This window comes from Macaca mulatta, chromosome X (genome assembly GCF_049350105.2).
Source record: "Macaca mulatta isolate MMU2019108-1 chromosome X, T2T-MMU8v2.0, whole genome shotgun sequence".
Classification (NCBI taxonomy): Eukaryota; Metazoa; Chordata; class Mammalia; order Primates; family Cercopithecidae; genus Macaca; species Macaca mulatta.
The window spans coordinates 31,655,506-31,677,336 of record NC_133426.1 but is presented as its reverse complement, the minus strand read 5'-3'; the positions used below and the strand labels follow the sequence as shown (position 1 = coordinate 31,677,336).

Genomic DNA, 21,831 nt, shown 5'->3' with positions numbered 1-21,831 from the left:
TAGATTCAAAAGGAATCAATTGAGCACCTCCTATACTCCAGGACATGTGCAAGATGCAAGAGATAGAGCAGTAAAAAAGTCTGATACGGTTTCCCCTCCCTTTCCCAGCTGTGTACAGATGTTCTTCAGGTGGTAAATGCTGGAGAAGAGGAGACCAGAAATACTGGCCTGATGGGTCTATAGATGAGATTATCTGCCCATGACTGGTGCAGAGATGGCTGCATTGCTAGACCTCTCCATCTTCCTCTGAATATGTGTCCTCTAATTTATTATCCCAGTGGCATATTTAGTCATCATGAACCATCCTCCCTTTTTGAGTCTCAGGCCCTGGTCTTGCTTTTCAATAGACTCCCTCCCTCTCTTCCTTCCTCCTTCCTTCCCTGACTGCTTGACTTCCTGACTTCCTTCCTTCCTTCCTTCCTTCCTTCCTTCCTTCCTGCCTTCTTGCCTTCCTGCCTTCCTGCCTTCCTGCCTTCCTGCCTTCCTGCCTTGTCTTGCCTTGCTTTTCAATTGATTCCCTCACACCCTCCCTTCCTCCTTATTTCCTCCCTCCCTCCCTGACTTCCTGACTTCCTTCCTTCTTTCCTTCTTCTTTTCTGTCTTTTTCCAAACGTGCTTTTCAGGAAACAGTGGTCTGCTTGTTGAAGTCTGATAATTTTCTACTTCCTCATCCTCCACTCTATTGAAATTTAGTGTGACATGATCATTTCCACCTCATTAGGTACTTCTTTCATGGTCAGAAGTAAGTCTGGAGAAAAAAAAAAAAAAAATCTCTTGTTTCTGCTCTCATTTGAGGGTCAAATTTTCAATAAGTCACTTTTTAAAAAAGCATTTTCTGACACTTCCCATAAGCTTGAAATCCTCCTAAACTGCTGTATATTGCCTCCGTATACATTGTGTATCTATTTTAGGAACACTCCATCCATATTTGCCAGTCAGCCTGGTGTTCTGCAGTTAGTTCCTACAGTGATATTTTAATTTAGCTCTCTTTTCATCCTCTCTGGATATTTAGCTCTTTTCCTGGAATCCCTTTTAAGATTTCTAGATCTTGTTTGCTTCCATGATTTCTTCTCCTGGACTGTGACACAAAACGCTATTCTTTCTTTACATTACATTTAATTCTTTCTAGAAAGAGCCTCAGAGTAGTCAGATAGCTTTGAGAAACAAAATTTTTTCTTTATCGCCTCAGTGTTACTGCCTTTGAATCATTATTTCTTGACATAAATTTCTTTATTCTATCTGATACTTAAAACACTATTTTTTTCTGTCTGCATTGATCAATATTAGTGCCTTCATTCACAGAAAACTGTTAGTGTCCCTGAGAAGCTTGAAAGACAAGAAACATTCTTCCATTCTACTCACCTTCTTCTCTAATGAGGAGACAACCTTAAAAACACAGTTACATGGCCATAAAAATTAATGAATGGCTACCTCAGAATGAAAATTCAATGTCTCATTTTTTTTTTAGTGTTCTTAGAATACTTCACTAGTTGTCCATGACTCTGAGTCTCCTGTTGAGATGTCTTTTGCAGCTTTCCTTGAAACCTTTTATTCCGAACTACATAGTCCGATAATTTTGCCACCAATCTTCTGGTTATATTATGCTCCTGAGTTCATTGTCTATAAACTTGATTAGGTATTCCTTCCCCTCACCACTCACCTCTGATAACCCAGCTGTGTGTTGGTATTTAGTATGAATTCACACCAGCAAGTTCAGCCCTTTTCAATCAATATAGGGCCACACAGAGACCTTTGACTGACTACTCCCGAAGTATTTCACATTTTGGGGACTTATCTCCAGTTTTTCACCACAGTTGTTCATCACTGTGTTTCTTACTAGCCAAATGTTTATAAAAACATTAATACCTAACATTATTGATTACCTACTATAGTGTCAGGTGCTGTAATAATATTGTGATGATGATTATGCTGTTGTTTCTGGCATTGTCATACATGTGTTGCTTGTACTACTCATTGAATCTACACAACTGCCCTTATGACATTTACCCTATTATTATTCCTCTTTTAAGGTAAATATATGAAAAATGCTTCCCACTTTGCCTTGCTTACTGCTAGTGTTGAACAAATGTTACAGCTGAAACTTAGAGAGGTTATGTGGCTTAACCAAGGTCCCAGAGTTCCTAAGGCAGAGAGTAGGATTGTCTACCAAGCATTTTGATTCTAGTACTATACATCTTAACCATTATCATAGGCTGACTTGCTCTACAGTGTCCAACACTATTCATATTACAATTTATTTAACGACTTTGAAACAGTGTTTCATGTCTAAATAGAAGAACTAGCTCTCATTTTTAAGAAAATATTGTATCTCGGTTTTTCTTTGCTGCTAGCCAGTTTACTAACAATTTGAAATAAAAAGAAAAAAAATATGATAAACTGCTCCCAGTATAAAATACAGAGCTAAGACAAGAACATTTCATTGACTTTGATTTCCCTAGGGTCCAGCTCTGAATTAATTTACTTCCTGTTCAAGGGAATTTTAAGTCAGAAAGAAGATCTTATCCCATCTTCTTTTGCCTTTTTTTCCCCTTGAATGAAAAAAAATAAGTAAAATTTATTCCCCTGGCAAGGTCTGAAAACTTTTGTTTTCTTCACCACTTCTGCAATGTATATTATTGTTATTGAGAAGACTTATTTAACTTAAATTACTTGTCCAGGCACGAGAATGAGCAAAATCATTTTTTTAAAAAAGTGTTAAATGTATATTAATGAAAAGATTGAATCTTTTAATTTTCTACCATGTATTGCTGAACAAAGTATCCACATTGTTAGAAAAAGATATAGAATGTCATGAATAAGAGTTTGGCTCAAATTGTTACTCTTCAATTAAATTTGACTTATTGTTATTGGAATTGGCTCTTTAGCTTGCGTTTCTAATTTTTCTTTTTCTTCTTTTTTCCTTTTTGCAAAAAACCCAAAATATTTTAGCTCCTAGTCAGACTGTTACTCTGGTGACACAACCTGTGGTTACTAAGGAAACTGCCATCTCCAAACTAGAAATGCCATCTTCCTTGATGTTGGAGGTACCTGCTCTGGCAGATTTCAACCGGGCTTGGACAGAACTTACCGAATGGCTTTCTCTGCTTGGTCGAGTTATAAAATCACAGAGGGTGATGGTGGGTGACCTTGAGGATATCAACGAGATGATCATCAAGCAGAAGGTATGAGAAAAAAATGATAAAAGTTGGCAGAAGTTTTTCTTTAAAATGAAGATTTTCCACCACTTTACTCTCCTAGACCATTTCCCACCAGTTCTTAGGCAACTGTTTCTCTCTCAGCAAACACACATTACTCTCACTGTTCAGCTTAAGTATAATCAAGGATATAAATTAATGCAATTAACAAAAGTAGCCATACATTAAAAAGGAAATATACAAAAAAAGCAGAAACCTTACAAGAATAGTTGGCTGAGTTAAATTTACTAAACAACCTGGTATTTTAAAAATCTGTTTTATACCACTTGGACTCAGGAAGGGGAACATCACACACTGGGGCCTATCATGGGGAGGGGGGAGGGGGGAGGGATTGCATTGGGAGTTATACCAGATGTAAATGACGAGTTGATGGGTGCAGCACAGCAACATGGCACAAGTATACATATGTAACAAACCTGCATGTTATGCACATGTACCCTACAACTTAAAGTATAATAATAATAAATAAATTTAAAAAAAAATCTGTTTTATACCAAATAAATCACTCAACGGAGGTATTTACATTTAAACTGTTTGTTTTGGCACTATGCAGCCCAACATATTGCAGAGTCAAATATAATAGTCTGGAAATTGATTATGATCCTCTCTTCTAAGTTGTCTGTGCCAATTTTCCTCCTCCAGTGATAAGGATTATTGAAAGAGAGATATAAATTAAAAAGAGAAAAGTAACAAAACATAAGATATTTTAAAATACCCTAGATCTTAATGTTGGCATTTACGCAATGCCATGTTCAAATGAACGTGTTTTTAATACAAATAGTTCATTTTTCAGCCTCAGTGTAATCCATTTGATAAAATTATGACATCAACTAGAAGCATTAGAATATATTTATGTAAATATGGTTTACATAACTAGATCAAATATACTATACATCTTTTATATATGTGAATGGTTAAGAAAAATAATTTTGGAATTGTTATACATTAAAGTTTTTTCACTTGTAACAGCTTTCAAGTCTTTCTAAAGAAATAGGAAGTTGTGCTGAAGGTATTTAGGTATTAAAGTACTACCTTTTGAAAAAACAAGAAGTGAGGCAGACAGAGGGGAATTTCTTTGTAAAATAAATTTCAGCAATTCAGTAGGAATAAAGTAATTTGATAGTAAACAACCTGCATTTAAAGGCCTTGGGCTTGAATACAGAAGACCTGAATTCAGTGCCATTTGCAAATGATGACTGTGGTCAAGCCATCTGTGGATCTTAGTTTCCTATTCTGAGTACAGAGCACACAGAATACACATTCACATTCACAATATAGTTATGGATATGGATGTATATAAATATATGTAAATACCACATATATGTACATGAAAATTTGTTTTACTTTTGCTTTATAAAAAGTAATTATAGCCACATTTTTCAGAAAACGTAACTGAGGCTCATAGATATCTAATTCCCAGTAAGTAGCAGAACAAAGATTCAAATCCAAGTCCATTTGATTCCTAAGCCAGTGTTATTACTTGATACATATACTGCAGGCAGTACATGTATCAAGTAACACATATACTACAAGTAATACATACTATTGCTGCAGTAATAACTGTAACTGCAATTACTATTTAGTAATTTGTATGTAAATGTAGATGTAGTCTATGTGAGACACTATGCTGAGCATTTTATAGTTGCTATGTACCAATACATACAGAAACAAGAGGTATGTTCTTTCACAATATCATATTGAGTTATATAATACTCCCAGGACTTTTATTTACCAAAGGAAACAATATTTTATAACATTTAAAGCCCAGGTTTTGAAGTTAGATTGTTTGGGTTCAAAGCTGGGCTCCCAAGCTGTGTGACCTTGAGTAAGTTATTCAGCCTCCCTGAGCCCAAGTTTATCTATCTATAAAATGTGGATAGTTGTACTATCTGCCTTGCAGTTTGTTATCAGAATTAAGTTTGTTGGTACATGAAAAATGCTTCCCACTTTGCCTTGCTTACTGCTTACTGCTAGTATTGAACAAATGTTAGTAATTATATTTGGTTCCACCACGAACTCTAGAAATCTAACCAATGATGGCATTTGTATTTGCAAACTGTATATCACATCATAATACTATATGGAAATGAGAGCTTGTTTCCACTTCTGTACCCTATTCTACCATTGACATTATAGCTTCCTGCAGAAGTTACCTAATAATAGATTGGGAGAGAAAGTCCACACTTCCTTGTGACAGGTTTGCGGGTCCTGCATTTAGGGAAGCCATTGATGTGCTCAGTAGTCTCCAGAGTTCTCTAAATAAATTTGTCCTTTTCAGAAAGGACTACTAATTTCATGCCACCTCGCAGAGATTGTCTTTAAATATAGGTCAAAAACTAACATAGAGGGCCAGGTGCAATTTTTCACGCCTGCAGTCCCAGCGCTTTGGGAGGCTGAGGCAGATGGATCACTTGAGGTCAGGAGTTTGAGACCAGCCTGGTCAACATGGCAAAACCACATCTCTAATGCAAATAAAAAAATTAGCTGGTGTGGTGGCACGTGCCTATAATCCCAGCTACTAGGGAGGCTGAGGCAGGAGAATCACTTGAATCCTTGACCAGAGGTTCCATTGAGCTGAGATTGCGCCATTGTACTCCAGCCTGTGCGACAGAGTGAGACTCCGTCTCAGAAAAAAAATAATAATAATAATGTAGGGGAAAAAATCAAAAGCCATTTCTGAGACACAAAAATATAGGATTTATAAATTATATATAGTATTAAAATATTTTTAAAATATTATATATAGCATATTATATATAATGATATATAATGTATATATATTTATAAAAAATCTAATCTCCCTTCTCTTGCTTGCTGAATAGTGGGATGCTTTGCCTGTCTCTTCCACTTATATTAAAAAATAATTAATAAAGACATTGTCAGTTCTTGGCTTTTATTGCCTCAATCACCAAATTGTCAGTAAAATGGCCCTAAATAATCATTAAACAAATATCTGTGAGAGGGGAAATAAGAAGGAGAAGTAAGTGTGGGGAGGATTTTATTATAATTTCAGGAAATCAATATCAATTTTATGTAAAGTTTTAAATAAAGCAATCTCAACGTTAATGTTTGATGTGTGAAAAATTAGGCAAAATTCCAAAAGGACTTTATAAACTGAAAAAAAAACTTTACTAACACCTATCCATTTTTATTATTTTAACCAACTTCTATTGAGCTGCCACTAAGTACCTAGGAAATATAAAGTTGTACAACATAGAATGTGCAGGTAAAAGAGGTTGAAGGAAGAAAATAATAACACTATGATAGAGATAAATTTTGGGATAATAGCTAACACATACTTAGCACTAATGATATGCTAGTCATTGATCTAAGTACTTCATGTGAATTCTTTAATGCTTACAACATCACTGTGAGGTAAATACAGAGGCACAGTAAGGATAATAACCTGACCGAGATCAAGGAAGAAAGAGACAATGATGAGATATGAACTCAAGCAGTTTGGTTCCATAATCCTCTCCCTTAAACCTCATAGTTTTCAACTTCTCTGATATTGTGTGAGTGATGCTGTTGGGGCTTTCTTCGGGGAAAACTAAGCCAGGAGAGAGAACAGATGCTAGTGAGATATTCCTGAAGAAGATAAAACTTAAGCCAAGCATTAAAGAATGAGTTGGAATTACCTAGCTAGATAAAACGAGAAGGACAATCCAGGCAGAGGGAGCAGACTGTGCTTTTCACTGAGGTGGAAAAAAACAGAGTATGTCATAGGAATTGTGATTCCATATGGCTGAAGTTAAGGGTATATGATGAGAAGAAATTGATGAGGTTGAATAGAGAGGACTGGGGCTAAATAATGGGGATCCTTTGTTGCCAGACTGAGGAATTTTGATGATGGCCTACAGGCAGTGGCAACCCTGAAAGGATTGTAAACAGGAAAATAAAATCAAATATAGTTTAGTTGCCTATCAGTTAGAGCTCTCTGGATGCAAGCAACAGAAATCATTCTCTGATTAAATCAGGCAGAAAGTAAATGTGCTGTAATTAGCACAAAGGCAATGGAACAAAACTTACAAAAGGAGAAAGAATCTGAGCATGCCTTTCTGGGCATGCGGCTAGCAAGAAGTATTCCAGTCTGTTTGTGATACTCTCTTTTCTCCATCCTGTGTGTAACTCTCTTCAAATTTTAACGTCTCAAAAGAGAATCCAGTTCACCTTGCTTGGGTCACATGTTAATACATGAGCTAGAAGAGAGCAGAAAATTTTATTTAAATCCCTCTCCTCCCAAAGTCTCAAAATTAGGGAAAGGCAATTCTCCCGAATAGCAACTGGGGTCTGTTGACAATAGAAAAGGAAAAGGTTCTGACCAACCACTAAACAATAATTGTCCACTGAACTCAGTCAAGAACATGTGGAATAAGTTGGAGGACAGAGCAAATAAAGGAGATTTGTAGGAGGTAATTATTATGTTCTAAAGCAAGCTTGTTCAACTCATGGCCTGTGAGTCACATGCGGCCCAGGATGGCTTTGAATGTGACCCAAAACAAATTTGTAAACTTTCTTAAAACATGAATTACTTTTTGTGATTTTTTTTTCACTCATCAGTTGTCATTAGTGTTAGTGTATTTTATGTGTGGCCCAGGACAATTCTTCCAATGTGGCCCAGGGAAGCCAAAAGATTGGATACAGCTGATCTAAAGCAACAGGGTCATCTACTCAACTTTGCAGCATGTAGACCTGAAATAAAGACCATCCATATACCAATACCTCAAATATAAATTTGTCTGATTATGACACGTACAAAAATTAGTTCTCAGTAAATGTAGATAGCTTGAAGGATAATGTGAATGCAATGTGATAAGGAAACTTCATATTGAACAGATTGGAATGTGAGGATTATAATTTATAATTCCAAAGCATCAGAAGTTAGATAAGATAATGCAATAAGACATTTTATGATTCAAGGCGAAGTTAGTTATGAGATTCAGACCAAACCTTAGACACACAGAAATTGAAATATTTGCCACAGAAAGGGTATAAGGACATGACATTCAAGTAAGCTAGCCTTTTACTAGCTTTAGACTTTGAACTCAGAAAACATATTTGGTGAAAAGCTTATGGTCTCCTTTAGTATGTATTGCTTGATTAAAGTATTATTTTAGAAAATGGTGAGCTGCTCCCACGTTGAAATAAAAATAATTTTTACTAAGTGAATTATATTCAGTAAAAAAATGGAAGCTATAATTACAACTTTAATTTTTTTAAGTTTTAAGAATACAGCCATTTAAAAAAATTAAGCAAATCTGCTTCATTGTAGACAGTAGAAAACATACCATTACCTTTTAGAAGAATAGAGATGTGAAATATGCAAATTAAGCCTTTAGAAGTAAAACACACATGAAGTTCAAAGTTTAATTTCTAGAATTGTGAATCAATAGCAGTGGATGATTTGTACTTTATAGCTTAGTGTCAGAGAAATCTGATTAAAAAATGCTTTTTTCTGTTTCATCACGTTTAAGTAAAATTGCTCTGAAACAACAATATTTGACAATAATTAGCAGTTTTCTTTGTTGACATAATCTATCAAATGAAGGGAAAAATATGTCCTGGGTTTTGCTCTGAGAGTGATTATTAAATCAGACCCTTAAGGAAAGGAAAGATAAAACAAAGAAGGGAGGAAAGGAAGGGAAGGAAGGAGGAGGAAAGGGAGAAAAAGGAAGGAAGAGAGGAAGGCAAGCAGGAAAAAGGGGTATGAGGGAGAAAAAACAAAAGAAATGAAAGAGGGATGGAGGGAGACAGGAGGGAGAGAGGTGGAGGGGGAAATATGAAGAGAGGTTTGCGGCAGTGGAGACTAGTGTTGCTATCAACAAATAGAATTTAGATGGCCATATGATATTATTTTTCATAATACTGGTGTCTGATGACCTGTACTGAGTCAATTGTAGTCTTTTTTCAATTCCGTTTGGCCAGGTGTTCAGGGTAATTCACCACAAAATCTCAACCACTGCACTTGTATTGAATAAAGAATTGAATTGGCAAAGGCATTTTATCCTCCAATAAGACCTCTCCAGACTGGGGTTGAGACAAATTGGCCAATCTGGACAAGATGATAATAGCATTGTTCAAGATTCATTTGTAACCACACATTGCACTGTTACCTGGGAGATTTCATTATCTAAAGATTGAATGAGCAGTTTTAGTGGGTACAGTGTATATTTAAATGGGATATAATTATTTGAATGAATTTAATTTTTGTTATTGTTAAGGTCAAAGTACTTAATAAAAATTATGATTTTTTAAAACTCTGCCTATACACAAAAAGCATTTGAATTAGCTACAGAATAATTCTGATTATAACTTGTTGAATAAATTCGGTCAAAATCTGACTACTAAACAACTTGTATAGTGTAGCCCTGGAAGAATTGATGGGACAATGTGTAGGTAAAGTGGCATTGGCTATTTAAACTAAAAGTAATACAAAACAGAATGTTTTTGGTTTTATTCTATTGTCACGAACCCAGCAGAAAGTGGGTATTACAGATAGTTTCTCTTATTCAACAAATGAGAGGACTTATAGACAATTTAGTTAATTGATCTAAAGTCACTTAGTAAATGTAATTGTCCTAACACAAACCCAGACCCCCAGACCTCTTGGGAATAGATAATGTTTCTTACTTCTTTTCTATTTTCTCAGCCACCCCCCTAAACTTCTTACACATCTCATTTCTCCATCCAAATTATAACAAAACAAAGTAAACATGGTTTATTTCCATGGGCATCCAGTGGATTTCACGAGGTTGGGTGACAGCCATTGGTGAGGGTTGATTGATTATTAGGGTGAGGAGATTGATTATTCTGTTTTTCATCGAACAGCAATCCAACCCTTCTCATCTCATCATTTTATTTCTGCACAAACTCATTTAAGAAATACCAATTAAGAAATTAATGTTATAATCTGTTTGGCTGAAGATATTTACAAATTTTGTGCTTTATCTTCCAACCAATGTACATGTCTCTGGTAGACAACTTGTGACCATGTGAATGACTAATCCATATTAATATAATTTTCTTTCTTTACCTAATGAGATCAAATCCACTATTATCTTCACTGAAGGATGTAAAGATATGTCAATGTCAGTAATGTGACTTATTTTATATTCTCTAGTCACAACAGAAATAACCCCCCCTTAAATAAAAACGTCATAGAGTTGCAAACACACACACACACACACATACAAAATCATATTTTCTAAGTCTCCTAATTACCTTTTTATGGAAAATGATACCATATGCTTTTTTCTTAAAGAAACTATATAAACTTATAAACTATACTAAACTACATATTTCAAAGCCTATGAATGGAAATTTATATCTTATTATATTTTAATTCAATTCACTGTAAACTTTTCTGTCAAAATCTTATCAAGCAAAACTGATCCAGGATATTTACATGAATTCTGATGAAAGTCACTGTACTGTGTTTTCCATAAAATACCAATGGGATTCTGATAAGGAAGTTTATGTTTGTCATTGTGTTTAAATAGAGAATTCTGGGCTGGGCATGGTAGCTCACGCCTGTAATCTCAGCACTTTGGGAGGCCGAGGCGGGAGGATCACCTGAGATTGGGAGTTTGAGACCAGCCTGACCAACATGGAGAAACCCTGTCTCTACTAAAAATACAAAATTAGCCGAGCCTGGTGGCACACGCCTGTAACCCCAGCTACTCCGGAGGCTGAGGCAGGAGAATTGCTTGAACCCGGGAGGCAGATGTTGCAGTGAGCCTAGATCACACCATTGCACTCCAACCTGGGCAACAAGAGTGAAACTCTATCTCAAATAAATAAATAAATAAATAAATAAATAAATAGAGAATTCTGTTTACAAGCACTCATCACCACTCCCGGCTAATTTTTTGTATTTTCAGTAGAGATGGGGTTTCACTATGGTGGCCAGACTGGTCTCGAACAACTGACCTTGTGATCCACCTGCTTGGCCTCCCAAAGTGCTGGGATTACAGGCATGAGCCACTGTGCCCAGCTGCCAATATGTGTTGGTCTTTTTAATCAATGATTCAGTCCAAAATCATTTTGTCCTTTATGTATTTTCTTGTAAAGCTGCTTCTGTTGTCTTGAACTTTTCTATTAAAATGTATGCTGTCATTTGACTTTTTGGATTGTTATTTTCTAGTCCTTGAAATAAATTTAAATTTCCTGTAAAGGAAAGTGTAATATTCTATTTGACATAGCCACTAAGTATATACTAAGTGCTTTATAAATATTGTTGATTTACTTTATCTTTACAGATTACTAGTTTTACTTAGTATTTGGAATATAACAATATTTTATAGAGCTATATTCATATGTATGTTTGTCTTAACTGTTAAATGCAGTATGATTCATGTCTACTTTTGGTCAATGATGAATGAAAGTCTCCTGAGAATTAAATTTGCCGCATCGATGCAAACACAATCATAATTTTAGACACTCTAAGAATTTTAGAAATTAAAGGATTTTTTTCCAGTTTATTGTGTTAAGATTGTGTTTAGCTATGTATGACAGCATTCTCACTACAGTGGCTTATCCAGATAGTTTCTTTTTCTCATAGAGCAAGACTTCCAGAATTATGTGTTCCAGGGTTGATGCAGCAGCCGCAAAACCCTATGTCCCCATTCTTTCCTCCAACCCCAGTCATCTCCAACATGAGGCTTTCTTTTTGTTTTGTTTTGCTTTTGTTTTTGTTTTTGTTTGAGATGGAGTCTCTGTTACCAGGCTGGAGTGCAGTGGCGCGATCTCGGCTCACTGCAACCTCTGACACCCTGGTTCAAGGGATTATCCTGCCTCAGCCTCCCGAGTAGCTGGGATTACAGGCACACACCACCACGCCCAGCTAATTTTTGTATTTTTAGTAGAGATGGGTTTTCACCATGTTGGCCAGGATGGTCTCAATCTCCTGACCTCATGATCTGCCTCCCTCAGCCCCCCAAAGTGCTGGGATTACAGGCGTGAGCCACCACGCTAGGCAAGACTTTCTTTCCTATGGTCTCAACATGGCTACTCTGCCTCCAGGCACTATGTCTGTACTTTAAAATGGAAGAAGGGAAAATGAGGAAAGTAAAAGCATATTCCAGCAGTGTCAGTTCCTGTTTGTAAGGAAAACAAATGCTTTTCTGGCAGCCCCACACAGAAGAGTTTCTACTTGACAGTGCATTAACCAGAAATGTGTCACATGACCATTCCTAACTTCTAAGGATCTTGGGAGGATTGAGTGTTTTAACTGAGTAGGTATGTTTCTTTCTTCATAATTCAAAATGTGAAAATTAGTGACTTAGCTATAAAACCTTGCTAGTCTGAACAGAATTTGGATTTTTTTAGCTAAGAAGGAAAGAAAGGATATTGGATAGGCAGCTGGCTATGCTAGCCAAGATACTCTTAATAATGTATATTTTTCTCCTTTGGACATATGTAGTTTTAACTTAGCTAAATATGATGTGATTGTTTTCCTATCTTCTTAGTTCTGTTTAAATTTGTTTCAGAAATCAAGGAAATAAAATGCAGAAAAAACTCTATTATTCATGTCTCTCTTTCTGCTTCTGATTATTTTTATGTTGGAGAAAGAGAAAGCAATCACTTTCATAATAGCTTAAATAGTCTGACAAACTGTAAACATGTTAGGTCATCAGTTTTTATATTCTGAATTATTAAGACCCAAACACACTCACTGAGTTCAAGAGAAAGTATAGACTGAGCAATAAAAACATTACCAGTTCTAGCAATGATAATCAAACAAGAAAACAAGTAATATAGTCTGTTTAGAATAACATGTTTTAAAGATCAAGTTTTTCTTCCTTGCCAATGTTGCCTTTCTTGTAACACTTTTATTTTTTTCCTTCTTGAGATAGGCTTTCCTATCTTTCATCACAAACCCCAGTATTTACTTGACCGTTCATAGCAGCACCACCCCATGGCCCAGACTTGTAGATATTTCCCTCCTTCTATCGTTGTTCCAATAAAAATAGCCACTCTTATCTCTCATAATCTCAGCTATTTTGTGCCATAAAAGTGGAAAATAATGAGTATTAAGATACTAACTAGGGGCTAGGCGTGGTGGCTCACGCCTGTAATCCCAGCACTTTGGGAGGCCAAGGTGAGCGGATCAGGAGGTCAGGAGATCGAGACCATCCTGGCTAATGTGGTGAAACCCCATCTGTACTAAAAATACAAAAAATTAGCCGGGCATGGTGGTGGGCCCCTGTGGTCCCAGCTACTCGGGAGGCTGAGGCAGGAGAATGGTGTGAACCCAGGAGGCGGGGCTTGCAGTGAGAGCCAAGATCGTGCCACTGCACTCCAGCCTGGGCGACAGAGCAAGACTTAGTCTCAAAGGAAAAAAAAAAAAAAAAAAGATACTAACTAGGTTTCAGTCATATAAGATGAATAAGTCCTACAAATCTACTGTACAGCATAGGGCTTGTAGTTAACAATGTTATATATTTAAAATTTTGCTAAGAGAGTAGATCTTTTTTTAACTGTTATTATGGTACATGCAAAAATAATAACAGTAAATAAGGAAGGTAGGAGAAAAATTCTGGAGATGATGCATAGGTTTATGACATATATTCTGGACATGATTTCACTGGGGTATATAGTCATGCATTGCTTAACAACAGATATACATTCTGAGAAATGCATTGTTAGCTGATTGATCTTGTTGTGCAAACATCATAGAGTGTACTTACACAAACCTAGATGGTACAACCTACTACACACCTAGGCTATATGGTACAGCCTATTGCTCCTAGGCTATAAACCAGTACAGCATGTGACTGTACTGAATGCTTTAGGCAGTTGGAACACAATGGCAAGCATTTGTGTATCTAATCATATCTAAACATAGAAAAGTTATAGAAAAATATTATCTTATAGGACCACTGTCCTGCATGTATACAGACTATGTACATGACAGTGGTTCATTGATCAAAATGTCCTTATGTAGCACATAACTGTAATTATCTCCAAACTCATCAAGCTGTGTTCTTTAAATATGTATAGCTTTTTATGTCAATCAAGTGGTTAAAAAATCAATAAAGTGGTTAAAAATATTTTGCCTAGGAAATATACTATCATTTCCAGTTGATAAAAGATCTCAACATTTCCAAAATTGTCCTACAGAAAACCAGGTTCATCAGGTGTTCATACATGATCCTCATGAAAAGGTCAAATAAGCTGCAAAACATGCATAGACTTTGCCTATCCTCGCAATCTATGATGTACTTCTCCATAGTAAGGTCACTGAAAAGTCCTGTAGAAATGTTGATATTGTTAGCTCAGTATTTCTCAGTCGTTTCTCCATGGAAACCATTTGTGTAGAGCATCTTGAGGAGCACAGTTGAGAGAATGTTATCTTAGTTGAATGTGTATGTCCCTCTGAGTCACTTGATTTCTCTACATATGCTTTTACCAAATTAATCTTTTAGAAATCTTTTCTCTTAGCACTATGTCTATAATTTGTGAAGTTGTTACCAGGATAACATTTGTGCCTCTCACCATGATGTACCTACCAGGGTCCAAGCAGCCATTCTTTCTCTAGAGTCACTATCTGAGGGAAAGAATTTAGCACAGCATTCTACAAAATCATTTTATTTATAAAAATAGATTACTACATTACATATAGTAATTTATATTTAGAATATTGATTAATTATTAAAATCTGCATGACAACTTTAAAGAGTAGTACATACTATATAGCAGTTTGTACTCAAATTAACAGTCTTCTAAAAAGGATTCACTTTTTGTTTTTATTCTATTGTCCTATTCGTTGATAGTGTTACGTAAGTGATTATAAAATTTAAAATCTGGAAAGAGAATGTGGACTCAGAATGCCATCTCTTTAGTTATTTCAAAAGGAATAGAAATGAGCATACATATTCATTTTCTTTCATTACACATCCAGAGAAATAGAATGGATTTTATAAACATGTAAAAAAGCAAGGATTTTGATCACTGATAAAAAGGGAATGTTTGATCACTACCTTATTTCATTCCTTTTTTCTTATCCTGTTTTTTTTTTGTCAATTATTTGATGATATCTCTGAACATCACCTTTTATTCATGACAGGAATTGGGTATCATAGTAAAGAACACTGTTAATATAATTCAGTTACTTCACCCCCTCCTGAAATACAGAGGAGCTTTAAGACTGTGAATATTTTTTTCTGGTTTTGTTGTATTTGTAGAAATATCATGAGCTTTGTTTAAAGTCAGGCATCTAAAACCTTGCCCTGTATGTTATTGACAAACTACACATATTTGGGGATCTATTCTATTACAGTTTGTTCAACTGTAAAATTAGGATAGCAAACTCTATGTCATATTTTCATTATCAGAATTTAAAAAGCATGTTTTAAGATCTTAGTAAATAATAAATCTCTGTAGTTGAGTTTGTTCTATATTCTTTAAGAAATTCCCTTTGATGGTTATGCCAACATCTGTATTACTTTTCTTCACACTTTTATTTTGCACTGAAATCATAGTAATATTTTACATTATCAATCAAAGTAACAAATAAAGTCATCCTTAAAACAAATATGAATTTCAGATGATTAAATAGATTTATATGGAGGTTCCTCTTGCTAATCATAGCAATTATCCTTGGGGAAAAATGATAGACACTTGAAACACCAATTAATCATGATGACTATTTTTGCATCATAAATAAAGCTTTCAAATCTGAGAGGGAATCAAAAGGGCGATGGTAGTGTAGTGTCTCAAAGCCCCTTTCCAATTGATGGTACAAATTTAAAGAGAGAGAAAGAGAAAAAAAAAAAACATGTTTCACCGTAATTGTTTTCTAAGTGATTCCAAAAATACCTATTTTCTTAATAGATTCCAATTTTTTAGTTGGATTGAAAGGAAAGTCTTGGAGTGTAGTGAGGAAGGCACCTTCTGTTGAGAGGTTTTCAGACGACAGAATGTGCCTAAGGCCAAAGATGAGATGGTTTTGTGAAAGTCGGTGGCCACAAACAGGTATGTTTGACCCCTGAGAGATATGCAGGAAGTCCACCCCACTTTAATTCTTCCAAATGTTCTGTAGCTTAATTCCCAAGTACTTGATAAAGGAGCAATGGGAAAAAAATATGCACACTATTATGGAAAAGTTTTGACCTACACTATGGAGAATTTTAGAATAAGAGCATTCTAAAATCAGTCCCAAATTCCTAGGGTTTACTTACTTAAAGATAATATCATAGGTTGGGTTCCTAGGAAGCATATCCTGAGATTGAGGTGAGCATGCAGTATGTCTATTTAGGAGTGTTCTTGGGGTCAATATGTAGGGGCAGAGGGAGAAGTTGAGCTTTGACACAGTGTTAGTAAGGGCCTCAGCTGACCGTTCAGGGAGTTCTTGAGCTGGAATAACCCTTCAGAAGTGCTAGGAAATGAAGAAAGGGGACTGTATCTTTATAATCCCATGTCAAGTCACGTGTTGGATGTGGGCTACTCCAGAAAGGCAACAAACTTTAGCAAGATGATTCTGTTCAGCCACGGGAATTTCCATAAGGGGGCTGCTATGATCTGAACGTTTTTGTCCCCCCAAAATGTGTATGTTGAAACCTAACACTCAAGGTGATGGCATTAGAAGGTGGGGGTTTGGGGGGATGATTAGGTCATGGGGACTCTGCCTTCAGGAACGGGATCAGTGCCCTTATAAAAGAGGCTCCAGAAAGCTTCCTTGCCCACCCACCATGTAAGGACACACTGAAAGTGCCATTAAACAGGAGTGGGCCCTCACCAGACAATGAATCTGCTGATGCCTTGATCTTGGAATTCCCAGCCTCCAGAACTATAAGCAATAAATTCTGTTGTTTGTAAATTACCCAGTCTAAGGTATTTAGCTATAGCAGCCCAGACTAAGACAAAGGCTGACAGCTGAAGGCTGTCTACCAGCAGCACTCCTAGCAGCTGGGGAAATAAGTCCTTCGTTTCCAAAGGGGAATCTAGGCAGCATATTTACAGCTTCTCACTACAGATAAGCTCATTATTTCAAATAGGGACTAGCAGGAAAAAATTAAATGCCCAAAATTTAGTGGGATGCCAAAATAAATCGTGGTGTGTAGATTGGAGTATAGTGAGGAGAGCACCTTCAAACCAGTATGTACTACATGATATAGTTTTTGTTGCAATATTTATTATATACCCAAATACACATATATTACTTTTAGAAACACATACCACATATATATCTGTGAATATTTTATATACTCATAGGGAGGGATTGTTGGTGTTATTTATGCTATTTTAAAGATTGATGTTTTCATATAATTATGTATTGGTTATATATTATTTCTTGATATAAGGTAAAAAAAAGAAAAGCAAAACAAACTCTAAGTGATCACTATGAAAAGAATCCCAATGCTGCTCATTTAGGTTTATCCAACTCTTCCCATTAAAATATTAAATAGTCTAAATAATCGTGAATAAGAAAGAGCAGATTTTGAAAAATGGAAAGAAATGCTTAAAGATATAGCATTGTTGCCCAACCATTATTATTTAAACATACAGTGTTTGGCTTTGACCAAATTGCTTTCAAAAACTTCCTTTTGGCCCAAAATGTTAGGTCATATATACTATCATAAAATTCATGATGCTTACCATGCATTAATTTCTAGTATGTACTAGACATTGTGCTATGCACACCATATTCAATATTTCTAAACCTCTCAAAAATAGTAAAAACTAACTGGCATTTTTCTTGTTTTGAAAGGGAGAAACTCAGAGAGGTTAAGTGACTTGCCCAAGGCAATGCCATTGATAAGTGCCAGATTCTATCACAGGTTTATTGGCAACAAACCTTATGTGTGCATGCACGTGTGTGTGTGTGTGTGTGTGTGTGTACACATACACAAATAACATATATGGTATAAATATTTACATGGAAACATAATAAACTGCATTGAGCTGCATTTAGAATTAGTATTTAGGACATGTTTGGCAAATAAAAAGAGTGGAGATTGAAATGGGTTTGCTTAGGAAAGATGATACGTTAAAACAGGCTTTATTATGAGTCTTCAACTATTCTGTGAAAATAGATACCCAGGGAAGAAATAATAGACAATATGAATCTTGAGCAGACAACTGAGAACTTGTCGAAGAGCCAAGATAAAAATGTCAGAGAGGAGAATATTTTGGCAGCTCAGATGAGCCCCCAGAGGGTGGGAGGAAATGATCTCACTGCAGTCTCGTATCTGAACCCCAGGTTTTTGCATCTCCATAAACTAATTTCTTACACCCCTCAATAATGATCGGGCTTACTCTCAATCTCTCTCTCTCTCTGTCTCTGTCTCTCTATCTGTCTCTCTCACACACACAAACATGCAGAACATTTACTCAGACATACTTACACATGCATACGTTGTAAGACAATTATATAAATACCAGCCTTTTTATTTCATAACTAAATTACAAGGCCTGGTTATTGTTTGAACTGTGAAAAAATAATTATGTGAATAGGTGCCTCAAGATGAAAGGCAAGGCAAGATGGTGAAATTATTCATATGATAGTAATAGTATGCAAAAAAGAACACAATCTTTAAAGATCTTTAACGATCTAGTTATAAAACCATGTTTTATAACAAATATAACCATGAGGAAAGAAAAAGAAAAATGTAATAATATACTCCAAGAATAAAGTCAAATGTATTGTTGAATGTAAGGAGTTGGTTACACTTCCGTATAGTGGAGGTTGTTTTAAAGTTTGTGGCTTACACGGTGTTATGCATTGCCCTAGATCAACACTATTATGCAAGACCAACTATTAGGTTATTTTTGGTAGATAACCACAGCAAAACTTTAGTATAATAGGTAAAGGTTAGCTACACTCCCATACCCTCACTCTCAGGTGTTATCATACTCCATATAAAAGGTTCAATCAAGGGAGACATGAGAATAATCCAGAATCTAGAGGCAGAATGCAGTTAACCTTAGAGAAGGCATCATACAGCTAGAATCTTTGGAATCAATGTGGAAACAAAGAATAGTTTAGGCATTCAATCTTAGGCACCAATCCAAAGAATACAGGTTCCATAACTTACTAAATTTTTATACCTAGCAAGCTAGAGATGAGGAATTTCTCTCAAATATTTTCACCAAAGCATGTATCTTAGATAACACTAATCTCATAAGTGAAAACTCATTTCTAATATTCATTTTGCTCATTAACAACGCCTCTAGTGTTGACTGTGGTAAAAATAGTTCAAATGCTGGTAGAACCCATCCCAGGAGACTGGCCTTTCTCATTAAATTCTAACTCTATCCCCACATACATTCCTGACTTAAGTAATTGAGTTCCCGCACATCAGAATATAAGTATGTTATAGATATAAAAACATATGTAATTAATAAATATTTTAAGTGAGACACTTCTTTCATCTTTATGGCTTAACTATATCAGAAATTTGATTATTTTTAGCGGTCTAACTACAAAACAAAACACAAAGCCCACAACTAAAAATTTCTTTGCATATATTGCAAAGAGGCAACCATTTGGCGTCAATTCGATCACGAGTGAAGTGCTATTATACGAGTACATCTCCCTGGCTTGTATGGGGGTAATAGGGCATGGAATTTACGGATTCACAATAACTGAGATACTGAAACTGAGATATTCACAATAACAAAGATATCAATATGTAGCTTTTCTCATAACTTTGTGTAATGAAATCCTCAGTTTCTGCTGTGTAAAAAGCTTATTGTTTACTTTTCATGAAAATCATCTTAGTTTTTGTCTTTATTTAATAGTCTGTAATTCGGGGGTAATACATTCGTTTTCTTGATACTACGTGAAGTGGCAAGCCGAAAATTCTAACAGGAATAGATAAGCAAGTATCCTATAAATCAGAGTCAGTCTCTCTCTCTCTCTCTCTCTCTCTCTCTCTCTCTCTCTCTCTCTCTCTCTCTCTCCCTCCCTCTCTCCCTCTCTCTCCCTCTCTCTCCCTCTCTCTCTCTCTCTCTCTCTCTCTCAATGAGTCAGTCTGTCTCTCTCTGTTTTTCCCTGCCTGGCTATCTATCTGTATTTTTCAGTTTACTTTGCAAATAAGAGAATTGTGTATTGTAAATAAACCAACTTATCATTAATTTTCTCTGAATTCAAAAAAAAATTACAAGTGGACTCTTGAGTTTGTGCTGCCTGTTTCTCCGCATATAGGACAGGTGTCTGGAATAGGATCTTTATTTACTATTTTTACTCTCCTAATCTCATGGTTACTCCAAGGCAGATAATATTTGTAATCATACAATATTTGTCAGAAGTCTTTCTGATAACACTGCTGTTTTATAAAATTAAACATCTATTCAGTATAGAATTTTACTTTAAATGATTAATTCAAGCAAATCAATGAGGTAACTTTTACACTGCTGAGCGTATGTGTGTGTGGATTTGTACAGCCATGCCATAGACTTCAATTGTAGTCTTTTCTCTATATTTTTTGTATACCTGAAATGTTCATCATTGTGCTGTAGAAAACAATCTCATTGTGTTTTTAAAAGCTAGAGTGGGTGTTGAGAAGAGAAAGAGGATCACAGAAAAAGTTGGTTAACTTGCTACTTCCACTTCAAGTCTTTACTCGATGTCATCATCAGCAACATTTTAAATTTATGCTTCTACTAGTTTGCAGTTCTTTTCCTTTGATTATTCTTATGATACAAGCCTTTCCACACAAAATTTATGTATAGGAATTGTATAGAATTTTTCTTTGGAAAATATGGTGATTTATTACAATTTGAGCAACATCATCATTTAAAAAATTCAGAATTTGATTTTTCTCAGGATGATCAGAAAGAATAAAGCATATATATGGTTCATGTCAGGAGAATTAGAACATGAGAATTAATATATTTCTGATCTTTTAAAATATTTTCATGTCTATGGATCAGCAGATTTTTCCTATTTGAGATTTTAAAAATCTAGATATAATTAAAATCTCACCGATGTTTCACCATCAGTTGATTTTATATTTGTGTTTCCTTCCACTTTGTAACTTGTATAGAGAAGAATACAAGAAAGAAAAAGGGAGGATTGATAATCTTTCTCTCTCAGTTCTTATAGCACTTCATTTTTTAAACTTATTGCTTCCTTCTGCCTGCTTTGTCTACATGTTTGTATTTCATCATTTCTTAGAAAACCATCTACTGCCTTTCTGAAGGTCATTTACCTGAAAATGATAGACAGCAGCATATATCAAACAACTGCAAAGTAATTATCTATCAGTTATCATTGTTCATTACTTTTCTGTTTTAGGATTGAGGGGCTGCCTTGCCACCTCCCTCACATCCCCAGCATATTATCACAAAGCCTACTGATTCATTCACGTCCCTGGGCTAAATTTGCCACCCACTGTGTTCCTGTTGTTTTGTGTATGGAAGTGAAAAGATTTAATTGGATATTGTTGAAAAGACACAGAGGCTAACTTCCAATTTTCATATGTAGTTCTTCCCTCTCCCTCTACACCATCTCCTTTACTTGTTGAGAAAATTGCCCTCTCCATGGTAACAATTAAAAAAGCTTTCAGATTTTAGTAGTAGTTGTTGCAGAGAAAAGAAGTCAAAAAGTAGATGAAGTTTAAAAATGAAAAAGGGAGAGGAAGACAGCTGGGAAGAAGGCTTAATGTTTATG

General features: G+C 35.5%; 1 protein-coding gene across 10 annotated transcripts in view; it reads left to right on the top strand.

The window, feature by feature from the left end:
* DMD (dystrophin) overlaps positions 1 to 21,831 on the top strand; it is a 2,157,177-nt gene that overhangs the window by 1,484,563 nt on the left and 650,783 nt on the right. For all 10 annotated transcript variants that reach the window (XM_077988314.1, XM_077988313.1, XM_028842274.2 and 7 more), the window contains one exon: positions 2,950 to 3,182. In XM_077988314.1, coding sequence (XP_077844440.1) covers positions 2,950 to 3,182 — 233 coding nt within the window. The remainder of the gene's footprint in view (positions 1 to 2,949; positions 3,183 to 21,831) is intronic.